The following is a 17,047-nucleotide window of genomic DNA, read 5'->3' as shown; positions in this document are numbered from 1 at the left end:
GGGTATCTGGACATTTGTGACCTGTCTAAAAGATTTATTTATGTAGTTAGTTATTTGAAGGGTAGAGTAATGCAGAGAGAAGGAGGAGGTAGGAAGAGACAGAATGACAACAAGAGGGAGAGTGAGTGAGCGCTTCCATTTGCTGGTTTACTCACCAAATGGCTGCAAGGGCTGTTCTGGGGAGCCTAGAACTCCATCAGGGTCTCCCACATGAGTGGCAGAGGCCCAAGTACCTGGGCCATCTTCTGCTGCTTTCCCAGGTGCAATAGCAGGGAGCTGGATCTGAAGTGGAGCAGCCAGAACTTGAACCTGAGCTCTGATATGGGATGTCAATAGTGGTGGGAGATGGCTTAACCACAGCACCACAGTGCCAGCCAAGTGCTGGCAAATCTGAGTGATGCTGGCTTGGCAGCCCCCAACTGAAGCTAGCATACTCTCACACTGGACATAGCTGAAGATGTACGTCAGCTTGGCAAAATCCACTTAAACCCACAACAGGACAGGAAGGTAAAATATCCAGCCCCTGCATTCTAGGGAATGCTCATCAAACAACTGTTTGGCTTTGGCACTGGGAATTTTTCACTTTCTTGCCACTGAGCCCAGGCATGGACAAGGTAATATGGATATGAGAATATTAAGGCATCACACGCTCCATGAGGGAGGTGTTCTCTTGTGGGACCCACAAACACAGCAAAGTATTGCTGGTGTTCGAGATGTGTGATGGAGGATCAGTGGGGAAAGAAGTAATTGTGCCGTTCTTTCTGGGAGAAATGACACATGACCACAGCCTGTGAGGCTGCTACTGGACAGTCAGATAGTCCTCTGCATTTGCTGTAAAGTCACTGGAGTTAGTTTACGACCATTTGAGAAGAAGGCGATGAGAACCTTTCCACCGCTTTGCAATTCTGAAATCAGAGCTGATCAGAGGGATGTGCTTCCTCAGACGCTTCCCCAAGGATTAAAATGCAGGTTGTATGCTGGCAGAAGTAGACCCCATTTTCCTGGAGATAAGCAGCTTGGTTCGTGGTCTACTTCTTCCCCCAGCACCAAAGTCATCTGGTAAACCAATGAATGGTACCTATGTCCTAGTCTACTTTTTGACCGCAATTTTAGATTATGTAAAAGAGAGCTACAGTGGTCAGTCATGAATAACATTCCATAAATGCGATACTTCAAATTATATAAGACATGTGACTGACAGATCCACATTCATAATTTATTAAGAAGACAATCTGCTCAGAAGTCATGGCATATTAATCAAATTGAAGAGTATGTACTTTGTAGGAGAGAATAAAATTTAAAAAATACAGTAAAGGGATCCAGTTAGAACTCTTTATTACCAGTTAATGAAAACCAAATTAAAATGGTTTTCGGTGGCAAAATACCTTCTTATAGGGACTTTTCCAATGTGACTTATCATGCTTAGTATCACTAATAAACATTTATTACACTCCTAGTCCAGGTTGATAATAAGAATGTAACAAGATAATGAACACAGGCCTTATTCTTGAGGGCATTACATGTCTGACCTTCACACTCATTGGTTAATTCTGACTACAAAGCTGTGATAAAGACCACTGCATACCAGTTCGGCTTGGGAAGGAAGGCCACATGGCTCAGTCATGGAGACTATGGGTTGCAGGTGGGGGTCACCAAGCAGGCGGGGAAAGGAAGGAAAGATGCATGTCAAGGCCTTGGAGAAATGACAGTACATGTATGAAATTGTAGGATCCTAAATGGATCATGGGCAGAAACACATTAGTGGAAAATTTACTGTGAAACTAAAAAAAACTTTGCGTTAGCAGTATTGCACCAAGATTAATTTAGTTTTGATAAATGTGCTATGGTTTATGTAAGAGGTTAACATAAGGAAATGATGGGTGAAAGGCATATGGGAATTTTCTACATTATTTTTGCAACTTTACTTTGTATCCTAAAATACCTTAAAAATAATTGCTATAAAGAAGTACAAGCATATTCAAGGACCTAGATATAGTTTAGTATGGGTACACCATAATGTTTTCAATAGGAAAAAACCTTGGGACTACCCCAATTCTCTTAAATAAGAAAATTCCCCCCACCCCCACCCCATGATTCTCATAATAACATCTGGCTTAAATTCTCTGCATTAAATTCTGAATGGAGATGTGGAATTGACCAGTCACACAACAACTGTTTGGATGGGGAAGTGAATGTGACAAGATAAGAAGAACCTGAAGGTTTCTGCTCACAGCAAGAAGGAATGGAGGTGAGATAGAGAGCTCAGTTTTGGACCTGCTGAGGTTAAGGTGTTCCTGGGAAAACCTACTGAGGATGTGTAGTAGGCTGGTGTTAAATTCTAACTAGAGAAACAGATCTTCCTGTCCCCAGCACAGAGGTGTGGTAGGTTAACCCACTGAAGCAGATGAGACAGATCTAACTAGATTCGGGCAGCAGCAGAGGGTTCAACCCGCAGTAATACCAACATTTAAGGGACAGCTGAAAAGAGATGAGTCCTGTAAGAGGACGAAGGGTGGAACTAGGAACAGTGTCAGACCATGGGATGTGGGGTTTTCAACAAGTACAGTCAACAAAATTACATGTTACAGGGAAGCTAAGCAGGGAAAATTTTCGAAATGCTCAGCATGGACTTGGCCCTCGGGTTGGAGAAAATTCACTTGCCTGCTGGTCACAGAAGCAGCTGGGGAGCACACAGGAGGGAAGGAGTAGAGACAGTGAGGGAAGACCGGATTTTTCCTATCAGCCGGCTGTCATGATGGGACGGGAAGAGGGAATGGTGTGGTGTCTATTTAAAAGTCCTTTTTTTTTTTTTTTTTTTTTTTTTTAAAGAAAAAGCCTTGATCAGGCTTATAACCTGAGAGAATAGTGCCAGAAGAGAGGAAATAGTTATAATTGTGGGAGGAAGGGAGGTAAGGGGCAGGGGCAGGATCCTGGAGGAGTCAGGAGGGAGGAAAGTCCTGAGGGAAGTACTGGAAGAATCAGCCTTGGGCAGAAGGATTCTTGCCCCATCCCCTGAGACAGGAAGCAGGAAAAAAGGGAAGGATGTAGATAAGTTTGCAGGTGGTTGGGAGAGAGCAGAGGAAACTGAGGAAGTTCCTGTCTGATGGCCCCTGTTTTCGCTGTTAAGTAGATAGAAGTGGGAGAGTAGAGATAATGGTGAAATCTTGTAAATAGATCTGGTGGGGACAGAGGGAGGAACTGATTCATTTGTCTGCAGTGTTGAGGTCCTGATTCTGTCCCCTCTAGGCTGAGGCTAATCTATAACAACTGCAATTTCCTCTAGTAATACCCAATTGCCTAGGGCTCGGGTATAGGAGGAGGCAATGCTGACAGATTGATTCAGGACTGATTGTTATTTCCAGCAGTAGTACTAAGGATCAAGGAATACCCTGAATAAGAAAAGAAGTCTTTGCAGGAGAATAACACTGAAAAATAGGTGTAGCTAGAAAATTGGAAGGCTAAAAGTTGTAGTCAGGATATTGAGAGTTTATGATTTTTGATAGGATACAGTTCTAGATGATTCCATCCATCCATCCATCCATCCATCATCCATCCATCCTTCCCTCCCTCCCTCCCTCCATCCATCCATTTGATGTAGGCAGGCATATAGGACAAAACTGATTAGGTTTGTGAGCTGGAAGACCATGCCTTCACCATGCTCCCTGTTTGATGTAATGCCCCTACCTAACCACACCTGTACACCCACCTGCCAATCAGACTAACTAACTTCTCCCTTTTGGAAATGGATTAAAGGCCTGGAGCATAGTGGGGCTGCCTCTTTTTTCCCTCCCTGCCCTTGATCCCCTTGCTGCCCCACGCCTTCGGGGAATGTGGCTTTTAGCCGCCAGCTCCATGCTTCCCAGCCTGCATGTTCCTCCATGTGGCTGGCTCCTGGACTGCTCTCTGCTCAGTATGAATCTAAATTTCCCTTTCTTAGATATGGCGCTCAGTCTCCAATGCATTTCTCTCATTAAATAAAAAGTTTAAAAACTTATCATGCTGCCTGGTTTATTTGAGCCAGTATTCAGAATTCTCTGAATTCATGGCAAGAGCCCACACAACTTATTAATTTCAGGATATATTAATAAGCAAATCAGTATCAATCATACTGACCCATGCACCTACCCATCCACTTATCCATCTATCCAGTTATTTAATGTGTATGTATTTATCACCCATATGGAGATCCTGTAGTAGAAATGAAGCAAGGTCAAGGGAGTAGCCATAGTGAATTAGAATGTAAATGAAGGTCAATAGAAGTGGCCAAAGAAACAAGAGGAAGAAGAATCAAGTATAAGAAGACTCTGAGCTTTAGCTAACTGTGGGAAAGTCAACAGTCCTTTCCTCACTGGACTGCAAAGTCCATGTAGCTGGAAGATAGTAACTCAGAGAGATAGAAAGTTCAGTGCTACTCTGGCCTCAGAATCAGCCCTTAAGGCATTCAGATCTGGATAAAAAGCCCGTGAGAGTATCTCAGGCATGGAAAGCCAAGACACTCTGGCAAAAAACAAAAAACAAAAAACAAAAAACAAACAAACAAAAACAAACAAACAAACAAAAAAACCTCTATGAAAGATCTCTGTGAGATCCCAGTGGAAAGAACAGGCCATCAAAGAAGGAGGTACCTTTCTCTGAAGGGAGGAGAGAACATCCACTTTGACTATGACCTTGTTTAAATAAGATTGAAGTCAGCGAACTCAAGAGGCTTCCATAGCCTTGGCAACTCATGACAAGAGCCTAGGGTGATTACTGATGCCATAAACAAGAGTGTCAATTTGTTAAGTCGACAACAGGAGTCACTGTGCACTTACTCCCCATGTAGGATCTCTGTCCTTAAAGTGTTGTACAATGTGAATTAATGCTATAACTAGTACTCAAATAGTACTTTACACTTTGTGTTTCTGTGTGGGTGCAAACTGTTGAAATCTTTACTTAATATATACTAGGTTGATCTTCTGTATATAAAGATAATTGAAAATGAAACTTGATGTGAATGGGATGGGAGAAGGAGTGGGAGTTGGGAGGGTTGCGGGCAAGAGGGAAGTTACTGGGTGGGGGGAAGCCACTGTAATCCATAAGCTGTACTTTGGAAATTTATATGTGTTAAATAAAAGTTAAAAAAAAAGAAAGTTCAGTGCTATATGGAATGAATCTTTGGAGGGTGGGGGACTCTTCACAGAAGGTTGGAGAATGTTGTATCTTTGAACGGCACTGGGTCATTTGGAGACAGATGAGTTCCAGACACTGGATATGGGGCTTTAGAAGAGAAGCTCTCTGGAGTAAGACATCCTCTCTGCAGATTGGAGCCAGGTTTCAGTTATGTCAGAACACTCTGAGAAGACCAACGATGCAGCAGTACCAATTGGCCAGCATGGGAGGGACTTTCTGGAGGTCACATAAATACTCAGGTTTTAGGGCCAAGTTTAACCATTAAGATATATTAGCCTTTATATTTTTCCCGTTCAGCTTCCTGATACACTTTTTTATGATTTACTTATTCATTTGAAAGGCTGAGTTACAGAGAGAAAGGGAGAGACAGAAGAGATTTTCCATCTGCTGGTGCCTCCCCAGATGATCGTAACGGCCAGCACTGGGACGGGCTGAAGACAGGAGCCAGAAGCTTCTTCCAGGTCTCTCACAATGACAGTAGAGGATGAAGCACTTGGGCCATCTTCTGCTGCTTTCCCCAGGCACATTAACAGTGAGCTGGATTGGAAGTGGAGCAGCTGGGACACGAACCAGTGCCCACCTGGGATGCCAGCACTGCAAGTGGCAGCTTTATCTGCTATACCACAATGCCCCCCTGATATACTTTTATGCCAGACACTTACCAGGTTATTTATTCTTTTAAAAAATTTTGCAGGTGTTCTAAAATTTCTCTCACAGTGTGTAATGACACAAAGGTTAACTGATCAATTCCTCTACACACAAGCCTGGGGTATATAAACATATTTCCGGCTTGTCCAGATACATGGATAGTTCAGGAAACGTGGAGAGTAATAGCTTCCAACTAAATCTGAGAAGTCCACCTTAGAGACAGTGGCCAGTAAAGGGTAGCTGTGCCGGACTACTACTGTCAGAGCTGGGAACCAGGACACTATCTAGAAAACTAAAAACTTAGAGGGGAAAAATATGAGCCATAAAGAGTCCAGGGGCAAAGCATTAGGTAGCACAGGTGAAGTAAATTAACCTGCAACAGATTTTTACAGTCAAGGTCATCACATTAGATTAATCCTTCTCCAACCAAGAAACAGCTACACTCTATCTGGCTGAATCCTCACTGGCCCTTTCCCTGCTCAGATGCATACACTGGAGCAGGAAGCCAATAAAACCCAGGACAGGAATCAGATTTCTACCATGCAGAGCCGCAGCTTGGTTGTGTTGGGCCATGTTGGCCATGGTGCTGTTGGACCATAATGAATTTACAACACCCCAGTTTCTCACAAGCAGACTGTATCATTTTATTTTTTAACTGGCCCTGAGGATATTTTACAATATACTCTGAGTGACTAAAAGCCCTCCACTAGAGTGAGGGGCTTGAATGCATAGCTGCTGTCTTCCTAGCCGTCTCTGTTTTTTAACTTTTTGGATTCCCCCGTTATTCTCCATCAAAGACTTTGCCTTTTTGGAAAATGAATTTGCTTGCATGCATCACTTCGTTACTTGCTTTCTGGTACACAGGTGGCCAAAAATATCCGTGCAGAGTTAAAGGAACACAACACTCCTGACAGAATTCAGCATGATCAAATACCGAAACTGGCAAACCGGCGAGTCTGAAGGGGTAGCTTCAGACTTTGCTGTCAACCACTTGGAGGTATCACTGGTGTTCTGAAGTGGGGAAGGGGCCACGGCAGGGTAACATCTTGACTGATGACTCATCAAGTTACCTCTGATATGCCTCTGGAGCAAGAGTACTCTGACTTCTGTAGATTTCTGAATTTATGTCCACTAGGAACCACTCTAAACATGTAATCAATTAAGGGAAGCTGGGAAGGAGGAAGGCAGGGTAGACAGTGCTTCTCCAAGCTTCCCAATCCCCATCACAGTCATCTCAACACTGATACATTAAATGAGATTTTGTTAATCCAATGATGTGAAATCCCCCTCTCTTGCCTCCCCCCACTTCTATCTTTCTTTCTTTCTTCTAAAATAATAAATTCAAGGTTGCAATTGCCAGCAGGCTGTGTGCCTTCCTGCCATGGCTGAGGAAGGCTAAGAATTATGCTGGTAATATGGGTTTTATAATCACAAACTGCAAGTGGCCTTAAGCTGAAACTGAACTTATTGGCTCAGCACAAGCAAGAAGACCACAGCATCGACCAGACCCAAGATAAAAGTTGCTATACTTGGCAAGGGCTTTGCAGCTCTTTAAGAAACATTTACTAAAAAAAAAAAAAAAAAAAAAAAAACTCCTGGTTCGTGGGGCTAGTGCTGTAGGGTAGCAGGTAAGGCTGCTGCCTATAGTGCCAGCATCCCATATGGGCACCGGTTTGAGTCCTGGCTACTACACTTTCTATCCAGCTCTCTGCTATGGCCTAGGAAAGCAGTGTAAGATGGCCCAAGTCCTTGGACCCCTGCACCCACATGGGAGACCTGGAAGAAGCTTCTGGCTCATGGCTTCTGGCTTCAGATCAGCTTGGCTCCAGCCGATGCAGCCATTTGCGGAGCGAACCAGTTGATGGAAGACTTTCTCTCTCTCTCTCTGCTTAACTCTGACTTTCAATAAATGAATAAAATCTTTTTAAAAAATCAAATTAAAAAATCCTGGTTCATAAGAAAGCTTAGCCTCTTGGGGTTTTCCTGGGGAGATAATGCTATACACAAGGTAGTTCTGCCCCCAGCAGGCTACCTACATGCACCACCCTGATCCTTCCTGTGGTTGAGGACAATCACTGGGAACACCTGTCCTTTAAGTGCCTCAAGCGCAAATGGATGAGAATTCTGTGCAAGGACCTATGTTGATTCCAAGTTCTGTTTTTGAGAAATGGTTTGGCCCTGACAGTAGGCAGCTTGACAGGCTTCTGTGTGAGACTCAGCGTCAGCTGGACCGCTAAATGCTCCCTGGAGCAGCAAGCACTGCTACTGTGCTCTGGCATTGGGCTTATGGATCCAGGAAGCAAACGGAACCTTGGTATTGCTCACACTCGTTTAGAAGTTGGCCAGGATTTCACTGGAAACCCAGCACTTGCCGAAGAAGCACCCTCTGACCACTGTAAGATAATCTTATGTGAGGCTGCTATACACTATGGTTCACTCCTCTATACATTATTAGGAAGTCAGAAGCCCAGTTTTAATGATCTCAGCTCTGCCTTTTCTGAGCCAAGGTTTAATGTTACACAGCTATCTATAGGAAATACCATTTATGCCTTTTGAAAAACTGCACCTGAAGATATTACCTGGCACATATCTCTTCCAGGTGAGCCTTAGACCTCACAGGGACAAACATAGGGCATGGCGGGGGACTCGTACATTAGGTTTCTGTTGCTATGCTGGTTACTCTGCTTTAAAATATTTTTCTCTGCATTTTCAAATAGTAAGTCCCTTAGACCACTTCATGAAGTAGTGAGAATGTAAGTGCCAGAAATAAAGGGATATGACTATTTGTTCTCCATTGTATTCCCAGGACCTACCGAAGAGCCTGTAGTTTGTGATCAGAAAACATACTAACAAGTGACTAGAAAATGGATGACTGAAGACACACACACAAACACATACACACACACACACACAGAAATTAGCTGTGTGGTGCTTCACCACTCATTTTATTAATAATTTTCCAAAAGTAAAGACAGTTTGTGTTTGTGATCACCTGGATTCATTCAACACATCTTCACAGCACAGCAACCGTGGCCCAGAACCCCTCGGACACAGCTGTTGCTCTCCAGGGGTTCATGTGTCTAGCAGGTTAAGTGAAGGGATCAGCTGATAATTTTAGGACAGTGTGACGAGTACACTGGTAAGAGAAGTTTGCAGATACTCAGGGAGTTCGAGGAAGGGCACTTGGCTAGCTGGAAATATGGGGAGACTGGACCAGAGTGGCGGTCCTGAAGGGGGCTATGGCCAAGGTGAGCCTCAGCGGATGGACAAGAGACAGTCGGAGGAAGGGCAGGGGGGCATCCTAAGGGCAGCGTCAAGTAGAGGAGCTGCAGGAGTGGAAAGGAGAAGAGCTGGGTGTGGCTGCAGCATTCGGGAAGAGGCAGCAGGTGGTGAGGTGGCAGCTGGGCACTTCTGAGGAGCCTGGGATTTATTTCTCAGCAGAGAGGCACTTTCAGATGGCTCTCACTTGGGGAAGTGACCTGGTAGGATCCGCCCCTTAGATGATTCACACTAATGGAGCCTGGACAAGAGCAGGACAAACCACGGGTCAGCAGGACCAGTTAGCACAGGTGATAGCAGAGAAGGGCCTGGAACCTGGCATGGTTGTGGAAGCAGAGAATCCCCTGGGAGAAATACTTTGGAGAAAATGCTGGTGTACTTTGAAAACACATTTTTATTTTATACTACATTATTATTAGTATTCTCAGACAATTCCTGTGGGGTTCTTGCTTTGTCAATTTTCTTTTTGTTACCTACCAAAGCACACTTTGTTCTAAATATTTTTATGGCAATTCTTGATTTAAAAGACTAACTTCTGAAGTTATCATGACAAAAATATAGATGCTTCCCTGCTTTCTTAGCTAGAGTGGCAGACAAACAAACAAGCAAACAAACACTGATCTTGCTAACTTGAAATCTGGGGATATACAGAGTTAGGTAAGAATGCATGTATTGGCAGCATTTAAAAAGTTATTTGTAAGGTCTATTTAATCCTATCACAGTAGTGGAAAGGACTTGAAGACTGACATACAGACTCATCCAAATACCTACCCTAAACTGAGATGAAAAAATAAACTATCTTTGCAATTTTTTAGAAATGTCACAGAATACAGAAATGATACTTTTCGAAAAGACATTTTTCCCCAGCAATCTTACAAAAGAGCATTCTTTTCACTTTTTGTCTCCCAAAGTGATAACAATGAAATGGGTTGATACCATGCCCTGGTTTTCACACCCGTCACCAACATTAGACTGACGGTACCTTGTGCACAATGAGCTCATGGGTGCCGTCTGGAAGAGTCCTGCCATCTTCCTGCATCAGGGGGACAAAAGAGAAACCAAACAACTTCTTTTCTCCTTTCTCCTTGGCTGTGGAAAGAAAGAAAGAAATCACTTGGTTCCTGAAGTGCATGTTTAGACCCCTATTGTCAGAAATACAGACTGCCAACAAGCATGGGCGTGAAGAACTACAACTCCCACCACAGGTCCCTCTGCACAACTGAGAGCAGTTTCAGTGAGAGGACATGGATGTAAGGAAGTCACCCTTAAACCCTAGATTCCTGCTCCCTGATCTTCCAGTTAAAAGGCTTGCAAGGCTTGTCTAATTCTCTTCTTGGGACTCAGTATCCAAAGTGTTTTTTTTTTTTTTTTTTTGACAGGCGGAGTTAGAAAGTGAGAGAGAGAAAGACAGAGAGAAAGGTCTTCCTTCCATTGGTTCACCCCCTCAAATGGCTGATATGGCTGGTGCGCTGCACCGATCCAAAGCCAGGAGCCAATGGCAGGAGCCAGGTGCTTCTCCTGGTCTCCCATGCGGGTGCAGGGGCCCAAGCACTTGGGCCATCCTCCACTGCCTTCCTGGGCCGCAGCAAAGAGCTGGACTGGAAGAGGAGCAACCAGCACAGAATCCGGCGCCTGGACCGGGACTAGAACCTGGGGTTCCGGTGCCACAGGTGGAGGATTAGTCTAGTGAGCCATGGCACTGGCCCCAAAGTTATGTTTTTTAAAAAAATCTGGCCGGCGCTGCGGCTCACTAGGCTAATCCTCCGCCTTGCGGCGCCAGCACACCGGGTTCTAGTCCCGGTTGCCCCTCTTCCAGGCCAGCTCTCTGCTGTGGCCAGGGAGTACAGTGGAGGATGGCCCAAGTGCTTGGGCCCTGCACCCCATGGGAGACCAGGATAAGTACCTGGCTCCTGCCATCGGATCAGTGCGGTGCGCCGGCCGCAGTGCGCTAGCTGCTGTGGCCATTGTGGGGTGAACCAACGGCAAAGGAAGACCTTTCCCTCTCTCTCTCTCTCTCACTGTCCACTCTGCCTGTCAAAAAATAAAAATAAATAAATAAAAAAAAAATCTATGGATTGCCTTTTTCTTCTCCTGTCTCACGTCTTACTCTTGAACATAAGCACCACTGAAGGTGGGATTCTTGTTGGCTTTAACTTATCATCTCAAAGAGTGCCAGGAACACAGTGAGGTTTCAATAAATACATGCTAAATGAAAACATGAGATTCAATTTGCTACCCATAGAAAGGGAATCTTTCAGCTTTACTTTGGTCCAGGACAGAATTTCTGTCTCTATGTCTGCACATGGGAGAGACTGTGCCCTGTGGATGCTGCCTTTAGAGTGTAAGCCAGGCAGGCTGCATGAGTGCAATCTATAGTCTAATAAGGGCTTCCTGTCATAGCACTCTGGAAGGCGGAAATGAGGCTTTCAGATGCTGAATTAAAAATTACACTGACTAGACTTGAGAAGGGTCCTAGTAAGCATTTATAAATGAGGAAGCTGAGATCATGGGTGTCAGGCAACTTGCTCAAGCTCTCTGAAATACCGTCTGGTCCTTCCCACCAAGCTGCGTTTCTCAAAGCATGGAGAAAGCACTAACAGATTTTTGTTCAACCTGACTGTCCTTGTACACAGATGTGCAAGGCGAGGTTCTCCAGGGTTGCTAGACTATTCTGGGCTGGATAGTTATTCTTAGCCACACAAGTATGGAACAGGAGTCTCACACTTGAAAAAAGTTCACCTTTGGGATACAGTAGGATGCAAGCTATAGTTAGATATGCAGTCTTGAAGATCAGAAATCATCCCTTTATCATTGCTTCTGTCCTTTAGCCACAGAGAAGTGGGGGCTCACGCAGAGAATAGTGATTTTTGCCTGGCATGAATGAGCTCCAAGCAAGAGAACAACCTCCAAAATGTGATTACATCAAAGGACTCTCTTTTAAAATCATTAATCTCCACCCCAGAGAGAAACTAGAAGAACACTGATTTTTTTTTTTCTCAAAGTTAAGCCAAAACCACAACAAACATCCCTGGTAAGAGTTCCCACATGAACGATCTGGAACTTAGGATTCAGATGTGGAAACTTATTTAGGTACAATTCCCTAAGTTTAGTTGACTATCTTTTTTGGTGTGGTCTGTGATATTCAATTCAGAAAGATAAAAAAGAATAAAAATTCCATAATGGACAAAATTAGCAAAGATAAAAACAAGCAATAGTTTATTCAGATGTCCCTTCAATTGTAAAATAAAAATAAACACTAAACAAACTTTAAAGGACATGACCATTAGCTTAGGACTAGTCCAATGAATGGATGGTCACATTTCACACAGTATGGCCCCCTTTTGCTAATAAAAACTTCTAAGTGTACGGATTCTACTTTTAACTTTCTAATTCATTTTCTAGTACTGTGACTCCAATAAGCCAGCTTTCTGGGTCCTCCAATTCACAGACTCTTCCCTCCTTCCCCCCTCCTGTCTTACCCCCATTTTCTTGGTCCATCATTCCAATCACTTCTTTCAGTCCCTCACACCTCTATACTTCTACTGTAACTTGCAGGTTATGCTGTCCCAAACTGATTTCATACACACTAACCACAGAGAGGTCCTTAGTGAGGGAAACCTTCTTGCATTTACTTAGTCAACTCACTTTCCCTCCACAAGGTAAGATCACAACCCACCTGTACTTGTCCCCCCTGGAACTACTCTCAAGTATCCAAGATCCCGGTGAAGGCTAGGGTTCCATAACTCACCCTCCAGGACCCTATTCCTACTGCTGCCCCTGCTTTCTCCTACAATGACCCTTCCATCCCTGCTGAATCATCTCTGCCAAATAACCACATCCTAAAAGCTCCATATTAAAACAACTCGCATAACCCAAGGTTTCTATCCCATGTCCCCATTCACAGACCTCCTTTTACAATAGTCTATTTTTTAAAGCAGATTTAGGTTCACAAAATTGATAAGAAGGTACAGAGATTTCCCTGCCTCCACACATATACAGCTTCCTCCACTGCTGACATCCCCCAGCAGGGTAGCACATTTGTTCTAAGTGCTGAACCTACATTAACACATCAGTATCAGAGTCCACAGTGACATCAGGATTCATTCTTGGTGTTGTGTATCTATGGTTTTGGACAAGTATAATGGATCCATCACTATAGTTTCATTCAGAGTAGTTTCACTGCCCTTAAACTCCTGTTACTTGCCTACTCATCTCTCCCTTCCTCAAACATTGGCAATCACTGAATTTTCTATTCTCCCTAACTTTGCCTTTTGTAGATCACCACGGAGTTGGAGTCACACAGTCTGTTGCCTTTCCACACAGGTTTCTTTTACTCTGTAATATGAATTGAAGACTTTTCCAGGCCTTTTTATGTCTTGAGGGTTCATTTCATTTTAGTACTGAATAATAGTCCAAAAGATGCACCACAGTTTTTGTGTGGATGTGATATCAAGGAGCCTGATTGTTATACTGTGTAAGTGTATATTTAGTTTGGCAAGAGACCGCCACACTGCCTTCTAAACTGGCTTTGCCATTTTGTATTTTCCCCGGCAATGCCTGAGAATTCCTGTTGTTCCGTATTCTCACCAGCATTTGGTGTTGTCAGTTCTCTTGGCTTTGGACATTCTAATAGGTGTGGGTGGTACCTCACTGTTCCTTTAATTAGCAGTTTGCTGATGATATGTAATATGTGATGTAGAGCATCTTTTCCTGTTTTTCTGACATTTGTACATCTTCTTTTTAAAAATGTATTTATTTATTTGAAAGACAGAGAGAGTGAAATCCCCCAACTGCAGATTCACTCCACAAATACTTGCAACAGCTATGGCTGGGCTAGACTGAAACCAAGGAATCTGGGTCCCCCACGTGGATGGTAGTGACCCAAGTATTTCAGCCGTCATCTGCTGTCTCCCAGGGTGTGCATTATCAGGAATAGGGACAGGACTTGAATCCAGGAATTCTAATATGGGATGCAGGTGTTCCAAATGATGTCCTAACCATTACACTACACAACTGTTCTGGTATATTTTCTTTAGTAAGGTATCTGTTAAGATATAGCTCAGTGGGTTAAAGCTGCAGCCTGTAACACCATCATCTCATATGGCTGCTGGTTCAAGTTCTAGCTGCTCTACTTCCAATCCAGCTCCCTGCTATGTGTCTGGAAAAGCAGTATAGGATGGCTCAAGACCTTGGGCCCACGCATCCACATGGGAAAACCAGATGAAGTTCCAGGCTCCTGGCTTCAGCCTGGCCCAGCCTGGCTGCTACACCTATTTGGGGAGTAAGCCTGTAGATGGAAGATCTCTCTCTCTCTCTCTTTCTTTGTCTCTCCTCTCTCTGTAATTCCACCTCTCAAATAAATCAATCTTAAAATTTTTTTAAATTTATTTTTTAACTTTAATTGAAAGGCAGAGAGACAGATAGAGATTTTCCATCTGCTGGTTTACTCCTCACATACCTTCAACAGTTGGGGCTGGGTCAGGTTGAAGCCAAGAGCCAGGAAGTCAAACCAGGCAGGGACTCAAGCACTTGAATCTTTACCTGCTGCCTTCCAGCATGCAGGTGGCTAGGCACTCCACTATGGGATGCTGACCTCCCAAACGGTATGGGAACCACTGCACCAAACAACTGCCTCATATTTTAGTTGCGTTGTTCATTTTCTTATTAGTAAATTAACACATTTTTTTCAAAGATTTATTATATTTATTTGAAAGGCTGAGTGACAGAGAGGGAGAGACAGAGAAACTTATTGAATTTTAGGAACTCTGTGTATTTTGAATAAAAATCTTTTATCAAATATGTTTTCTGCAATATTTTCTACCAATCTGTGGCTTATCTTTTCCTTAACAGTGACTTTCAAAGACTTGAAAATTTTTGATTTTAATAAAATTAAGTTATTCTTTCATAGATCATGTCTTTGCTATTGTATCTATAAACTCATTAACCCAAGGTCATTTACATTTTGTCTTATGTTACATTCTGGATGTTTAAGAGTTTTGTGTTGTGCATTTGGGTCTCTGATCCATTTTAAGTGAATTTGGATGTAAGGATATACCTATCTTAATTTTTTGCAAGTGAATGTCCATTTGCTTTAGCATCATTTGTTGAAAAGATTATCTCTCTCTATTGTTTTGCCTTAGTTTTTTTTTTTTTTTTTTGTCAAAGATCATCTTACTTTATGAGAGTCTTTATCTGGGCTCTCTATTTTGTCCCACTGATTTTGTCTATTCTTTTGCAATAAACTACTGCCTTGACCACTGTAGCTACAAATAAGTCTTGAAGTCAGGTAATGTCAGTCAGTCCTCCAACTTTGTTCTTCTCCTTTAATATTATGCTTTTGTTTTTCCACATAAACATTAATATTTTTTTAAAAAAGATTTATTTATTTATTTGAAAGGCAGAGTTACAGAGAGGAGAAACAGAGAGAGAGAGAGAGAGAGAGATATTTTCCATCTGTTGGTTCACTCTCCAAATGGTTCCAATGGCCCGGGCTGACTGGGTCAGGCCAAAGCCAGGAACCAGAAGCTTCTTTTGGGTCTCCCGTTTGGGTGGCAGGGGCCCAAACACTTGGGTCATCTTCTGCTTTTCCAGGCACATTAGCAAGGAGCTGGATCAGAAGTGGAGCAGATGGAACTTGAGATGGCGCCCATATGGGATGCTGGTACCAGAGGCAGCAGCTTAACCTACTGCACCACAGGACCAGTCCTAGGATTTTTCAACATCCACAAAATATTTTGCTGAGATTTTTACTGGAATTGTGTTGAATTTATAGATCTAGTTAAGAAGAACTGACATTTCAATTATTTAAAGTCTTCCTATCCATTACCACTGCTCTTGTATTTGTTACAGCAAAGCTTCTCAAAAACTTTGGCTATGCTTACTACTTTCCCTTCCTTCTCTTGGTCTTACTCCTGAACTCACATTCGTCACCATAAAACCACATATTGGGCTCAATGACTTCCATGATGTCAGACAGAATATTTTTTCTGTCCTCATATTATTTACCTGTCATTTCACCTCTTGAATTGAATTTTTCCTTGATTCTCTAACCTACTGTCTATTCCTTCTTAATATCACTTAGTGGCTCTTTCTCATTCTCCCAGCTTAAATGTGGGAGTAACCCTAGATACCCAAATCTTTGGCCTTTCCTTTACTGTTTAGTAAATTTACTGCCTAGGAATCTCATCCAGTCTCATGGCTTTAAAACACATAAAAATAAGGGCAGTCACTTGATATAACAGCTAATATGCCAGTTGGGACACGTGCATCCCGTGTTGGAGTTCCTGGGTTGGAGTTCCAGCTCTGCTTCCAATTCCAGCTGCCTGCTAATGCGTACCCTGGAAGGCAGCAGGTGAGATAACTCAAGTAGTTGGGCTCCTGCCATGCACGTGACAACCTGGATTGAGTTCCCAGCTTCCTGGTTCATTCTGGCCCAACCCTGGTTATTGTGGTCACTTTAGGGAGTAAGTCAGCAGATTGGAAATTCCTGTTTGCCTGTCTTTCTCTCCTTTTCAAAATAAAAATAAATATTAATTAAAATTGGGGATATCAAAGTGGCATGTACCAATGACATCTCACTAGTCCAAGTGATCAATTTCTGTTCACAATTGATCATAATGAAAGGACTAAGAGTCAAAGGGATCACATAAACAAGTCTAGTGCCTGCTAATACTAACTGATAGAATAAATAAAGGGGAGAGCGATCCAACACGGGAAGCAAGATACACAGCAGACTCATAGAATGGCGGATGTCCTAAACAGCACTCTGGCCTCAGAATCAGCCCTAAAGGCATTCGGATCTGGCTGAAAAGCCCATGAGAGTATTTCAGGCATGGAAAGCCAAGACACTCTGGCAAAAGAAAAGAAAACAAAACAAAACAAAAAAAACCTAAATGAAAGATCTCTGTGAGTGAGATCCCAGTGGAAAGAACAGGTCTTCAAAGAAGGAGGT

The 17,047-nt window shown here is 43.1% G+C and overlaps 1 protein-coding gene across 7 annotated transcripts in view; it reads right to left on the bottom strand.

Moving 5' to 3' along the window:
* Window positions 1-17,047, bottom strand: part of DOCK4 (dedicator of cytokinesis 4) — a 520,558-nt gene that overhangs the window by 170,371 nt on the left and 333,140 nt on the right. For all 7 annotated transcript variants that reach the window (XM_051849661.2, XM_051849660.2, XM_017342765.3 and 4 more), the window contains one exon: window positions 10,079-10,185. In XM_051849661.2, coding sequence (XP_051705621.1) covers window positions 10,079-10,185 — 107 coding nt within the window. The remainder of the gene's footprint in view (window positions 1-10,078; window positions 10,186-17,047) is intronic.

Source organism: Oryctolagus cuniculus, chromosome 3 (genome assembly GCF_964237555.1).
Source record: "Oryctolagus cuniculus chromosome 3, mOryCun1.1, whole genome shotgun sequence".
In the NCBI taxonomy this organism is placed as follows: domain Eukaryota; kingdom Metazoa; phylum Chordata; class Mammalia; order Lagomorpha; family Leporidae; genus Oryctolagus; species Oryctolagus cuniculus.
The sequence above is the reverse complement of the archived record's forward strand: the minus strand, read 5'-3'. Positions and strand labels throughout refer to the sequence as shown.